We start from the raw sequence: 13,100 nt of genomic DNA on the forward strand, positions 1-13,100 counted from the left end.
CAGCACAAATATTACAGAGCACACTAGAAGATGCTAAAGTCGGGGTCCAATAAACCAACTTGCATTTCTTGAGGGTCCTGAAAGGCGTGAAGGGAATTAATATAGAGCAATTTCTAGAGTGATGACTCAGGGAAGTGATGCTGTACCACAATTATCGTAATGCTTGCAATGGGATAGACCCGGGCACTGTAGCAAAAGCCTCCACTGATAACCCTGCCTCTGAAACTGCAACAATTCTCAGAATGGTCACAGTAGCAGCTTCCGCTCTTGTGAAATGTGCTTTAGGTTTACCAGGGAGGGGTTACACAACTAGATACTGATTGTTTTGCTGAAGGTAGACCATTCCTAACAGGACCATCTTTTATGAAGAGATGATCTGTCTTCTTTCTTTTGTTTTGTCTAGCTAGAAATTCAAGACTCTTTTTACAACCAGCAGTTCATTTTTACTCGAGAAGTGCATAATTTGTACTGATGTTTTACTATGTTTATTACTTCAATAAAGCTTTCTAAACAAAAAAAAGGAGGTTGACCAAAAGCCCCCTTAAGGCATGTAAAAAAATAAGGATGGCAATACAGCTAAAGTTACATTTAGGCCAATTTATATTATAATTTAAAGTAGGGAGTAAATTACTTTCCACTTATAAAATGTATTTATTGGCTGACCCCTCAAAACAACAACATTATTCAATTAATGGTGCGACAAACTATAAAGAACACTACAGGTAAGCAACTTCAGATGTATTTTTGTCTGTGTTTACATTACATACCTGCCAGTAACCGCGACACTGGAAGATGAATGCTCACTTTTTCCTGAGAAACGCAGTATCTAATAGTGTCAACTGAATGGCCACACATGCTAAGTGTGATAGGTTGCTCCCCATCAGTAAAACCACTGTGACACTGCATCAGAATTATCAGGCACTTTTTATACGCTTCAAGAAGAACTTTCTCCTGCAATAAGTGAGATAATGGTTGGATTATTGTATGGAGAAATAACAGCACATGTTATATTATAATTAGAGTTACTAGAATTATGCAATTGTGAGGCCGCAAAGTTTATCACATAATAATGGATATGTTTCAGGTGCCACATAATCCATCATATGTTCATAAGCTGCAGATTTTAACAACAAAAACTTTTTGTTTATAGCTCATACGATTCAGAAGTTACTAAAAATGCAACGACATGTTGCAACACAGTAGATGGCTTTTTCCAAAGGATGACTGGTCACCTTTCTGTTGTTTATTGCCAAATTTGAGTGTTAAACTGGTACCAGTGAGGTGCAACCTATGCACAGGCAGTGTACACAAGTGTAACAATGATGAATTAAAGAAGGAATACTATCCCAAAATGTGGTGTATTACTAGACATAATTTCGCTGCATAATTTTAATCAACCGTGAGCATAATTTGGCCCTCTCCTGCCATAAAATTCCAGTGACCTTGAATATACCCAAAAAATTATAGTGTCGGAGTTAAACAGATGTAGGGTGCACTTTTGGAATCTTTACACTACTACCAAGTTTTCAGATTAGCGTAAATGAACACAGCAGACGTGTACACCAAAAGAAAAAACAGTCACACAGGTAATTTTATTGACCAAATATAAACTGGTACAGTAATCCACTGGTGTCAGTCTGTAGGTTCACAAACTCAACTTCTTTCACAGTTAATTTTTAAAAAAAGTTAACACTGAGCAACCAAGTGTTAAATTACATATTAGTCACTATAGTATGGAATAGCTCGGCGTTATTCAAACCTTGTTCGGTACAAAGATGGAATAAAAAGCTGACATGGGTAAATATAAACCTATCAAAAGGCCCATTACGTGGTAGCCATTTTTCGGTGATGAATGATACTTACATCCGAGGCACACCAATCCTGCATCATTGAGATGATGTGCGTTAACTTCATTTGCAGAGTAAATGCCGCCTCCCACTCGGGCTCCATCTCTATGTGCTGGCCCACTTGTCGAGTGATTGGATCCATTCCCTAAAGGCATGAAAAATACATATTCTACGGTCACTTTTGTATTTTACTCAAAACATGAGTATTTGTAAAGCACAAGGTTCACCCCCAGGAGGTCTCTTGGCGCTACTGACGGACAGCAGAAGTTTATTGTTAGCCCACTCAAGGGCAGTTATTTTTATCGCTCTTACAACCATGAAAGGTTGAGTAGCCCCGCTAGGATCTGAACCTTTGATTATGGGATTAAACAGAGAGGCCTCCCGTGAGTGCTTTCCTCAGATTGAGCCACCAGAACCGGATAGTACAAAATGTTTAAGCAATTGCCAATAGGTACTGGCTCTAGAAACGGAGCATTCTTACAGCAGCCTGCTTTCCACAAAAAAAATAATATTAGTTCCAGAAACAGACTTCCAATTCTTGCCTTTCATAAAAGAGCATATGTGAGATGTTGCTAATGGTTTTGTTTTAGAAGTTACAAAGTGCAATCTGTTTCTGAAGGGTTCTTTTTAAAATCTAAATGCTATGTAGAGTAAAATCTCCTTAGTCGCTGTACAATATGGATAGACTAGTCAGTGCATGTCCGTGAAAGAGTTTGACCAGCTAGAAAATGTTGCAGCATTGCTACGCATCCATATTAGCCTCTTAACAAATTCCTCGGGAGCGTTCTTTCTGCAGAAATGGTCAGACCGCAAACTCACCACTGATAACACACCCAGTCCACACTGTGTTCCCACTTCTCTTTCACTCATTGTTCAGACTCAAACTAGTGAAGCGCAGGTGGAGAATAAAGCTTATGAGGCGCCAATCCTACAACCTTCTAGAGATCTGGAAAGGATCTCATCATCTATGATGCATGGAAGCGTGGGGACCAAACGTAGGAGCTTAGTGATGTCAGCAAGTTTTTCTCCATGAATGCGGAGACATGAAAGCCAAACAACGAGACCGTGAAGTGAAAGCAACTTATTAGAACACAAGCCTGATTCAGGTAAAGCTATGCAAGTAAAACCAATGTGATACTCTTCTAACTCAGTCTAAACACGACTTCGGATCGTGGTCGTGCTCGAGACACCACAGGAAAACAAAATGCGGGTCTGTCACCAACATCGGTCAGTCACAGGCTTCACAGGGATTGATGCCTGCCTTCCTGGAGTAAATACCTGCCACACCAGGAAGAAAAAAAACAAAAGCGTTGACAAAAAGTTTAAAAAGTACAGTCTGACAGTGAATGGAATGGTAGCCCTTTTCCAGATCAGCACTGTCTGGCATGGAAAGAAAAGAACTGACTCCAGCGCACATAGGTAGCACCTATAAGGTGCCGCAGATGTCACTTCCGGAGTGGGCGATGCATGTGGCCCTGAACGACGCCACCTACCGGAGCGCAGGGGTATTGCTCACAACAAATCTTACGGATCTAGTCATATGCCTGGCAAATTCAAAGGTAAGAAATCTGCAGCTTGAAGTCTCAATCAGAGAAAGAAAAGCAGACATCTGCATGAAGAGGTGTCTCTATATGTGGCTTTGCATCACCACTTCTGAGGGCAGGACGGAAACACCATACAGCCCGATGGCACAACCTGTGGGTGCATAGGAGCTATTGCAAGAAAAAAATCCTGCACAACTCCTGCACATGGGATATTCATAAAGTGAGCAATCTGCTGTTAGCAGTTTCTATCAGACAATCTTCCACTCAAAAGCCTGCAGCCAAGAACATTATTCAAAAAATTATTTATGCAAACATACGCATAAATCCCACATTATTACCACCTCTATAGCAAGCAAACGCTTTACTGCTAACATGGTTTAGAAACCTAATAACTTCATCCAAATATCATGCTTGCATAATTGATGACAAATGACATCCTTTAAATACATGTTCCCCAACTGAACAACTTCCACCATACACGCAAGAGATATAAGAGACATCCTGCTTCTGCTAGAACTTGCATTATAGACCTTACAGAATCATGGCTAAACAACTACTCACAATGATTAATTTCATGCTCCCTAAGGAGACCCAGTTCTTCGCAGGGACAATGATTAGAAGAAGGGGAGGGTTGGAGGTGTAGCATTACTCCATTTATAGATGTAGCATTCATCTAATGAAACACTTAAAGGCAGGATACTACAAGATCTCGATTTCCAAAATTTCAATTTCTCGAAAAATAAATCAGGCAAACAAACATGACACCTGTAGCAAGCAGCATTATACAAAATACTACAGCGAAGAATAACTACCTAGAAGAACTCACGCATAAACACTCACCAATAACTTCTCATTCTCCAATGATAACCCCAATGAGATATTAAAGAGTAGAAAAACGCTAATAATATTCCTCCAATTAATAGACTCATACAACAGGCCTTGTTCTAGGCCACTTATCACAAGTAAACAATAAAAACCCAGTAAATGGTCAAGTGAGCTCAGTACATATAGATTACATGACATACCAGTTTTTCAAAACATAAAAACACTGGGTGAAAACACTACAGCTAAACTACTCACTAAACAACAAAGTTGGTACAGAATAAGTAGATGAAGTAGAACCACTAAAGTAAACAAGCATTGAAAATGCAATAGGTCTCGCAATAGAAGAGTTTGACATTTTTCGTTTTGCAAATGGATGAGTGGTGTTGCGTGGATGAGTGGCGTTGCGTGGATGAGTGGCGTGTGTGAGTGGCGTTGCGTGTGTGAGTGGCGTAGCGTGTGTGAGTGGCGTAGCGTGTGTGAGTGGCGTAGCGTGTGTGAGTGGCGTAGCGTGTGTGAGTGGCGTTGCGTGTGTGAGTGGCGTTGCGTGTGTGAGTGGCGTTGCGTGTGTGAGTGGCGTTGCGTGTGGGTGTGAGTGGCGTTGCGTGGATGAGTGGGGTTGGAATGCAATAGGCCTCGCATTAGAAAAGTTTTAGTTATTGGTCTTGTAAATGACATAATTTATTTATTTTTTCGTTGTTAAAATTGTTTAAATTGATGGCTTTGTCATTTACAATGCCATAAGTTATAACTTTTGCAAATGTGACACCTATAGCATTTGGAATGCAACATGTTTTGTATTTACGTTACTTATATGGCAGCTCTGGTCGTTATGCTACATCCCTAGATAGTTTTATCTTTCGCAAATGTGACACCTATTGTAACACAATATGTGTTGTGAGGGTGAGTGAGGGTGAGGGGTTGAGGGTGAGGTGTTGAGGGTGAGGGGTTGAGGGTGAGTGAGGGTGAGGGTGAGTGAGGGTGAGGGTTGAGGAGGTTGAGGGTGGGTGAGGTGTTGAGGGTGAGGAGTTGAGGGTGAGTGAGGGTGAGTGAGTGTGAGGGGTTGAGGGTGAGTGAGGGTGAGTGAGGGTGAGGGGTTGAGGGTAAGTGAGGGTGAGGGTGAGTGAGGATGAGGCTGAGGGGTTGAGGGTGAGTGAGGGTGAGTGAGGGTGAGTGAGGGGTTGAGGGTGAAGTGTTGAGGGTGAGTGAGGGTGAGGGTGAGGGGTTGAGGGTGAGTGAGGGTGAGGGGTTGAGGGTGAGTGAGGGTGAGGCGTTGAGGGTGAGTGAGGGTGAGGCGTTGAGGGTGAGTGAGGGTGGGTGAGGGTGAGTGAGGGTGAGTAAGGGTGAGTGAGGGTGAGGGTGAGTGAGGGTGAGGGTGAGTGAGGGTGAGTGAGGGTGAGGGGGTGAGGTGTGAGTGAGGGTGAGTGAGGGTGAGGGGTTGAGGGTGGGTGAGGGATTGAGGGTGGGTGAAGGTGAGGGTGAGTGAGGGTGAGTGAGGGTGAGGGGTTGAGGGTGAGTGAGGGTGAGGGTGATTGAGGGTGAGGGGTTGAGGGTGAGGGGTTGAGGGTGAGTGAGGGTGAGGGTGATTGAGGGTGAGGTGTTGAGGGTGAGTGAGGGTGAGGGGTTGAGGGTGAGGTGTTGAGGGTGAGGGGTTGAGGGTGAGTGAGGGTGAGGGGTTGAGGTTGAGGGTGAGTGAGGGTGAGGTGTTGAGGGTGAGGAGTTGAGGGTGAGTGAGGGTGAGTGAGGGTGAGGGGTTGAGGGTAAGTGAGGGTGAGGGTGAGTGAGGATGAGGCTGAGGGGTTGAGGGTGAGTGAGGGTGAGTGAGAGTGAGGGTGAGTGAGGGGTTGAGGGTGAAGTGTTGAGGGTGAGTGAGGGTGAGGGTGAGGGGTTGAGGGTGAGTGAGGGTGAGGGGTTGAGGGTGAGTGAGGGTGAGGCGTTGAGGGTGAGTGAGGGTGAGGGTGAGTGAGGGTGAGTGAGGGTGAGTGAGGGTGAGTGAGGGTGAGTGAGGGTGAGTGAGGGTGTGGTGAGTGAGGGTGGGTGAGGGTGAGTGAGGGTGAGTGAGGGTGAGTGAGGGTGAGTGAGGGTGAGGGGTTGAGGGTGGGTGAGGGATTGAGGAGGGGGTAAAGGTGAGGGTGAGTGAGGGTGAGGGGTTGAGGGTGAGTGAGGGTGAGGGTGATTGAGGGTGAGGGGTTGAGGGTGAGTGAGGGTGAGGGTGATTGAGGGTGAGGTGTTGAGGGTGAGTGAGGGGTGAGGGTGAGTGAGGGTGAGGGTGAGTGAGGGTGAGGGTGAGTGAGGGTGAGTGAGGGTGAGTGAGGGTGAGGGGTTGAGGGTGAGTGAGGGTGACTGAGTGTGAGTGAGGGTGAGGGTGAATGAGGTGTTGAGGGTGAGGGGTTGAGGGTGGGTGAGGGTGAGGGGTTGAGGGTGAGTGAGGGTGAGGTGTTGAGGGTGAGTGAGGGTGAGGAGTTGAGGGTGAGTGAGGGTGAGGGTGAGTGAGTGTGGTGGTTGAGGGTGAGTGAGGGTGAGGGTGAGTGAGGGTGAGGGGGTTGAGGGTGGGTGAGGGTGAGTGAGGGTGAGTGAGAGTGAGGGTGAGTGAGGGGTTGAGGGTGAAGGGTTGAGGGTGAGTGAGGGTGAGGGTGAGGGGTGAGGGTGAGTGAGGGTGAGGGGTTGAGGGTGAGTGAGGGTGAGGCATTGAGGGTGAGTGAGGGTGAGGGTGAGTGAGGGTGAGTGAGGGTGAGGGTGAGTGAGGGTGAGTGAGGTGAGTGAGGGTGAGTGATGGTGAGGGTGAGTGAGGGTGAGGGTGAGTGAGGGTGAGTGAGTGTGGGTGAGGGGTTGAGGGTGAGTGAGGGTGAGGGTGATTGAGGGGTTGAGGGTGAGTGAGGGTGAGGGTGAGTGAGGGTGATTGAGGGTGAGTGAGGGTGAGGGGTTGAGGGTGAGTGAGGGTGAGGGTGATTGAGGGTGAGGGGTTGAGGGTGAGTGAGGGTGAGTGAGAGTGAGGGTGAGTGAGGGGTTGAGGGTGAAGGGTTGAGGGTGAGTGAGGGTGAGGGTGAGGGGTTGAGGTTGAGTGAGGGTGAGGGGTTGAGGGTGGGTGAGGGGTTGAGGGTGGGTGAGGGTGAGTGAGGGTGGGTGAGGGGTGGGTGAGGGTGGGGTGAGGGTGAGGGGTTGAGGGTGATTGAGGGTGAGGGGTTGAGGGTGAGTGAGGGTGAGGGTGAGTGAGGGTGAGGGTGATTGAGGGTGAGTGAGGGTGAGTGAGGGTGAGGTGAGGGTTGAGGGTGAGTGAGGGTGAGGGTGATTGAGGGTGAGGGTTGAGGGTGAGTGAGGGTGAGGGTGGGTGAGGGTGATTGAGGGTGAGTGAGGGTGAGGGTGAGGGGTTGAGGGTGAGTGAGGGTGAGGGTGATTGAGGGTGAGGGTTGAGGGTGAGTGAGGGTGAGGGTGAGTGAGGGTGAGGGTGAATGAGGGTGAGTGAGGGTGAGGGTTGAGGGTGAGTGAGGGTGACTGAGTGTGAGTGAGAGTTGAGGGTGAGTGAGGTGTTGAGGGTGAGGGGTTGAGGGTGAGTGAGGGTGAGGGTGAGGGGTTGAGGGTGAGTGAGGGTGAGGGGTTGAGGGTGAGTGAGGGTGAGGTGAGGGTGGGTGAGGTGAGTGAGGCTGAGCTTGAGGGTGAGTGAGGGTGAGTGAGGGTGAGGGGTTGAGGGTGAGTGAGGGTGAGGGGTTGAGGGTGAGTGAGGGTGAGGGTGAGGGGTTGAGGGTGAGTGAGGGTGAGGGGTGGGTGGGTGTGGGTGAGGGTGAGGGGTTGAGGGTGAGTGAGGGTGAGTAAGAGTGAGGGTGAGTGAGGGGTTGAGGGTGAGGGGTTGAGGGTGGGTGAGGGTGAGGGATTGAGGGTGAGTGAGGGTGAGGGTTGAGTGAGGGTGAGGGTGAGTGAGGGTGGGTGAGGGGTTGAGGGTGGGTGAGGGTGGGTGAGGGTGAGTGAGGGTGAGTGAGGGAGAGTGAGGTGAGTGAGGGTGAGGGTGAGTGAGGGTGAGGGTGAGTGAGGGTGAGTGAGGGTGAGGGTGAGTGAGGGTGAGTGAGGGTGAGTGAGGGGTTGAGGGTGAGTGAGGGTGAGTGAGGGTGAGGGTGAGTGAGGGTGAGTGTGAGTGAGGGTGAGTGAGGGTGAGGGGTTGAGGGTGAGGGTTGAGGGTGAGGGGTTGAGGGTGAGTGAGGGTGAGGGTGAGTGAGGGTGAGGGTGAGTGAGGGTGAGGGGTTGAGGGTGAGGGGTTGAGGGTGAGTGAGGGTGGAGGGGGTGAGGGTGAGTGAGGTGAGGGGTTGAGGGTGAGGGGTTGAGGGTGAGGGGTTGAGGGTGAGGGGTTGAGGGTGAGTGAGGGTGAGTGAGGCTGAGGGGTTGAGGGTGAGTGAGGGTGAGTGAGGGGTGAGTGAGGGTGAGTGAGGGTGAGGGGTTGGGGGTGAGGGGTTGAGGGTGAGGGTGAGTTGAGGGTGAGGGTGAGAGTGAGGGTGAGGGGTTGAGGGTGAGTGAGGGTGAGGTGTTGAGGGTGAGTGAGGGTGAGGGGTTGAGGGTGAGTGAGGGTGAGTGAGAGTAAGTGTGATTGAGGGTGAGGGGTTGAGTGTGAGTGAAGGTGAGGGGTTGAGGGTGAGTGAGGGTGAGTGAGAGTGAGTGCCTTGTGTTATTTTGTATGTAATGTAAATGTGTGTGTTTTGTAATATGTGTTGTGTTATGTGTGTGTTTTGTGTCTGTTGACTCCCGTATGTAAGTGAATAATTGTAAAATGGAGGACGCAATGCGTGTCCTTGACGCTACCTACGTTAGCGTTCTAGTTTTTTTTGTATTGTTAAATATTGTTTTTGATTGACGTTTATTTTTAGCCAATCGGAGCGCTACGTTTTTGACGTAGCGTTCCGATTTGCTTACGTCAACGGTGGAAATGCCCAGAAGATCGAGAAACTTCGGGCGCGGAAGGCGTGTGCTTGTTGGTGTGGTGTTGCTGCGTCGTTTGATAGGTAAGATATTATTTGTAAGTGTTTTGTTATCTAATTAAATGTAGTATCCATAGTATGTACAAAGTAATTAATTATTAGGAGTGTGTTTATATAAATATAGAACTTTTTTGTTAGCGATTGTAATTATTGTCATTTATTTATGTAAATTAAATTTAATTAATTGTTTTTCTTGTTGATATATAATGTATATGTTAGCGACAACTCTAATTTAATTATTTTGTAGCTGCTGTTCGTTATTTTACGTACATGAAATGATTTTAGCACTTAGAAGGGCTATTTCGTTTCGAGTATATTTATGTATAAATAAGATGTACTGTTATTTAATGTGTATAATTTAAACTTTTTACAAACTGCTATTTTGTAATTGTATGTAATAATGTTCGTGATATTTTTAATTTAGGGTATGTAAATATTGTGTTCTAGTTGCGTAAAAGTCAATTTTAATCCTTACTGATGGGATGTTTTCCTGAAAGTTTTAGTGAGAAGCCAGTTATAAATGTTCTGGTCCTTGTTAAGTAAGCTTTGTTCCGTGTACCTTTGCATGTTTATGGTCACTGTCTATAACCAGATGTACTAACAATGTGGAAGTTCATCCATCTTGTGACTGATGATTTTTTGAACGTGTATTTGTTATATTCATTTGTATTTGTATTAGACCATTTATTATTGGACTTAAGTTGTTGCTTGTAGACATCTTCTTTCCCTTATTGTTTCGCATACCTTAATGAATTTTTTACATTCCTTTGCTTACTTAGAGTGGAATACTTTATTGTATTTTTTGCAGAATTGGAATTAGGCTGTGAAGGCTCGTGCTTTTGTGATTACGCACTTTGTTTGTGTTTTTGAATTACTCCGGCATGGTTTAATGGTTTATTTTCCGTTACTTTAGTAAGTGCTTTATGTTGTGAATTGGTGTCCTTTTGATGGCTTTGTCCACTTTTAACGTGTTGTATTTGCTGTGTATTCAGATGTTTCCCTATTTTTTGTGCATTTATGTTATATGTTAAAAAATGGTTTTATTTTACAATCTCTTTCAGCATTTTTGTGTACTAATTGATGCACTGTCCTTGCGTTGCATTGTTTTAAGTTTTGAATAGCTCCAAGTGTGTTATCCGATTTTTATTTATTAAAATAAATGTTGCCTAACGCTATTTATGTGTGTAGTTGGAGGGTGGAGTTATATTTGGAGGGTAGAGTTGTAGGGTGGTATTGTAGTTATAGGGTGTAGTTTGAAGGTGGACTTGGAAGGTGTGAGCGTTAGTGGATGTGATGGTCCGGGGGTGTGAGGGTGTGTGATGGTGTGTGAGGGTGATTGAGTGTGACCGTTTTAGTATGAGTGAGGGTGTGAGTGTGTGTGAGGATGAGGGGGTGAGGGTAAGGGGATGTGAGAGTTTGTCATGATAGGTGTTGGTGAGTGAGGCTGAGAGTGATTGTTGTGAGGGTGTGAAGGTGAGTGAGGGTGTGCGAGTTTGAATGTTGAGGGTGAGTGTTTCTGAGGGTTGAGGGTGTGTGAGGGTGTGTGAGGGGGTGTGAGGGCGAGGTGGTGATGTTGAGTGATGGTGTGTGAGGGTGAGTGAGGGTCTGTGAGTGAGATGGAGTTGAAGTTGTGGTTGAGGGTGTGTTGGTGAGTGAGTGATGGTGTGTGATGGTCAGAGTGTGATTGAGGGTGTGAGGGTGTTAGGTAGGGTGATGATGAGTGAGGGTGTGTGAGGCTGAGGGGTGAGGGTGTCATTGGGTGTGAGTGTGAGTTGTTGTGATGATGCTTTTGAAATGTTTGCACTGTCTGTCAGGGGGCTTCAGCTGTCCTCTGCGGGCGCCATTAGAGGAATAAAAAGTGGCATAGATTTTGGTAAGTTATGCTGTACCGGTACATATCATAATAAGATAATTAAAATCCTGATAGGCAGGAGAAATAGATTACCATGTTAAAGGTGTGTAAGATTATGGGCCCAGGTGAGTATGGTGCTTAGAAATATCCTAAACTGGTAATCTCGCGCCATCAGAGTCGAGGTAGTTTTAGGGACAGTGGGTGGCGGTGGAGGGGGGGGTTCAAGATAGTGTATATAAAAATGGGCAGGATTTTAGGTCTCAGGACAGGGGAGGGAAATGTGTAATCGGGATAGTTGTTAAAAGAAAGAGCGAAGGAATATGTAAGCTGAGAGATGTGGCATTACAGAAGGATTGGTAGTGCGGGCACTGCTGCTTAGGGTTTCTGCGAGATTTGTGTAAGTAAATGGAGAGGGGGAGAGAGTTGGAAGAGAGCGTGAAAGAGGCAGAAAGGTGGAGAGTAAAAGAAAGAGCGAAGGAATATGTAAGCTGAGAGATGTGGCATAACAGAAGGATTGGTAGTGCGGGCACTGCTGCTTGGGGTATCTGCGAGAATTGTGTAAGTAAATGGAGAGGGGGGAGAGAGTTGGAAGAGAGAGTGAAAGAGGCAGAAACGTGGAGAGTAAAAGAAAGAGCGAAGGAATCTAAGCTGAGAGATGTGGCATAACAGAAGGAATGGTAGTGCGGGCACTGCTGCTTAGGGTTTCTGCGAGATATGTGTAAGTAAATGGAGAGGGGGGAGAGAGTTGGAAGAGAGTGAAAGAGGCATAAACGTGGAGAGTAAAAGAAAGAGCGAAGGAATATGTAAGCTGAGAGATGTGGCATAACAGAAGGATTGGTAGTGCGGGCACTGCTGCTTGGGGTATCAGCGAGATTTGTGTAAGTAAATGGAGAGGGGGGAGAGAGTTGGAAGAGAGAGTGAAAGAGGCAGAAACGTGGAGAGTAAAAGAAAGAGCGAAGGAATCTGTAAGCTAAGAGATGTGGCATAACAGAAGGATTGGTAGTGCGGGCACTGCTGCTTGGGGTATCTGCGAGATTTGTGTAAGTAAATGGAGAGGGGGGAGAGAGTTGGAAGAGAGAGTGAAAGAGGCAGAAACGTGGAGAGTAAAAGAAAGAGCGAAGGAATCTGTAAGCTGAGAGATGTGGCATAACAGAAGGATTGGTAGTGCAGGCACTGCTGCTTGGGGTATCTGCGAGATTTGTGTAAGTAAATGGAGAGGGGGGAGAGAGTTGGAAGAGAGAGTGAAAGAGGCAGAAACTTGGAGAGTAAAAGAAAGAGCGAAGGAATATGTAAGCTGAGAGATGTGGCATAACAGAAGGATTGGTAGTGCGGGCACTGCTGCTTGGGGTATCTGCGAGATTTGTGTAAGTAAATGGAGAGGGGGGAGAGAGTTGGAAGAGAGAGTGAAAGAGGCAGAAACGTGGAGAGTAAAAGAAAGAGCGAAGGAATATGTAAGCTGAGAGATGTGGCATAACAGAAGGCTTGGTAGTGCGGTATTGCGGGCACTGCTGCTTGGGGTATCTGCGAGATTTGTGTAAGTAAATGGAGAGGGGGGAGAGAGTTGGAAGAGAGAGTGAAAGAGGCAGAAACGTTGAGAGGAAAAGAAAGTGCGAATCTGTAAGCTGAGAGATGTGGCATAACAGAAGGATTGGTAGTGCGGGCACTGCTGCTTGGGGTATCTGCGCGATTTGTGTAAGTAAATGGAGAGGGGGGAGAGAGTTGGAAGAGAGAGTGAAAGAGGCAGAAACGTGGAGAGTAAAAGAAAGAGCGAAGGAATATGTAAGCTGAGAGATGTGGCATAACAGAAGGATTGGTAGTGCGGGCACTGCTGCTTGGGGTATCTGCGCGATTTGTGTAAGTAAATGGAGAGGGGGGAGAGAGTTGGAAGAGAGAGTGAAAGAGGCAGAAACGTGGAGAGTAAAAGAAAGAGCGAAGGAATATGTAAACTGAGAGATGTGGCATAACAGAAGGATTGGTAGTGCGGGCACTGCTGCTTGGGGTATCTGCGAGATTTGTGTAAGTAAATGGAGAGGGGGGAGAGAGTTGGAAGAGAGAGTGAAAGAGGCAGAAACGT

General features: G+C 46.8%; 1 protein-coding gene across 2 annotated transcripts in view; it reads right to left on the reverse strand.

Annotated features, from left to right (window-relative positions):
• Positions 1-13,100, reverse strand: part of UBR2 (ubiquitin protein ligase E3 component n-recognin 2) — a 1,610,484-nt gene that overhangs the window by 1,203,851 nt on the left and 393,533 nt on the right. For both annotated transcript variants that reach the window (XM_078649714.1, XM_078649715.1), the window contains exons 14-15: positions 1,864-1,992; positions 768-951 (exon numbers count right to left, since the gene is read on the reverse strand). In XM_078649714.1, the coding sequence (XP_078505840.1) occupies positions 768-951; positions 1,864-1,992 (313 nt within the window). The remainder of the gene's footprint in view (positions 1-767; positions 952-1,863; positions 1,993-13,100) is intronic.

Source organism: Lissotriton helveticus, chromosome 6, assembly GCF_964261635.1.
Source record: "Lissotriton helveticus chromosome 6, aLisHel1.1, whole genome shotgun sequence".
Taxonomy (NCBI): domain Eukaryota; kingdom Metazoa; phylum Chordata; class Amphibia; order Caudata; family Salamandridae; genus Lissotriton; species Lissotriton helveticus.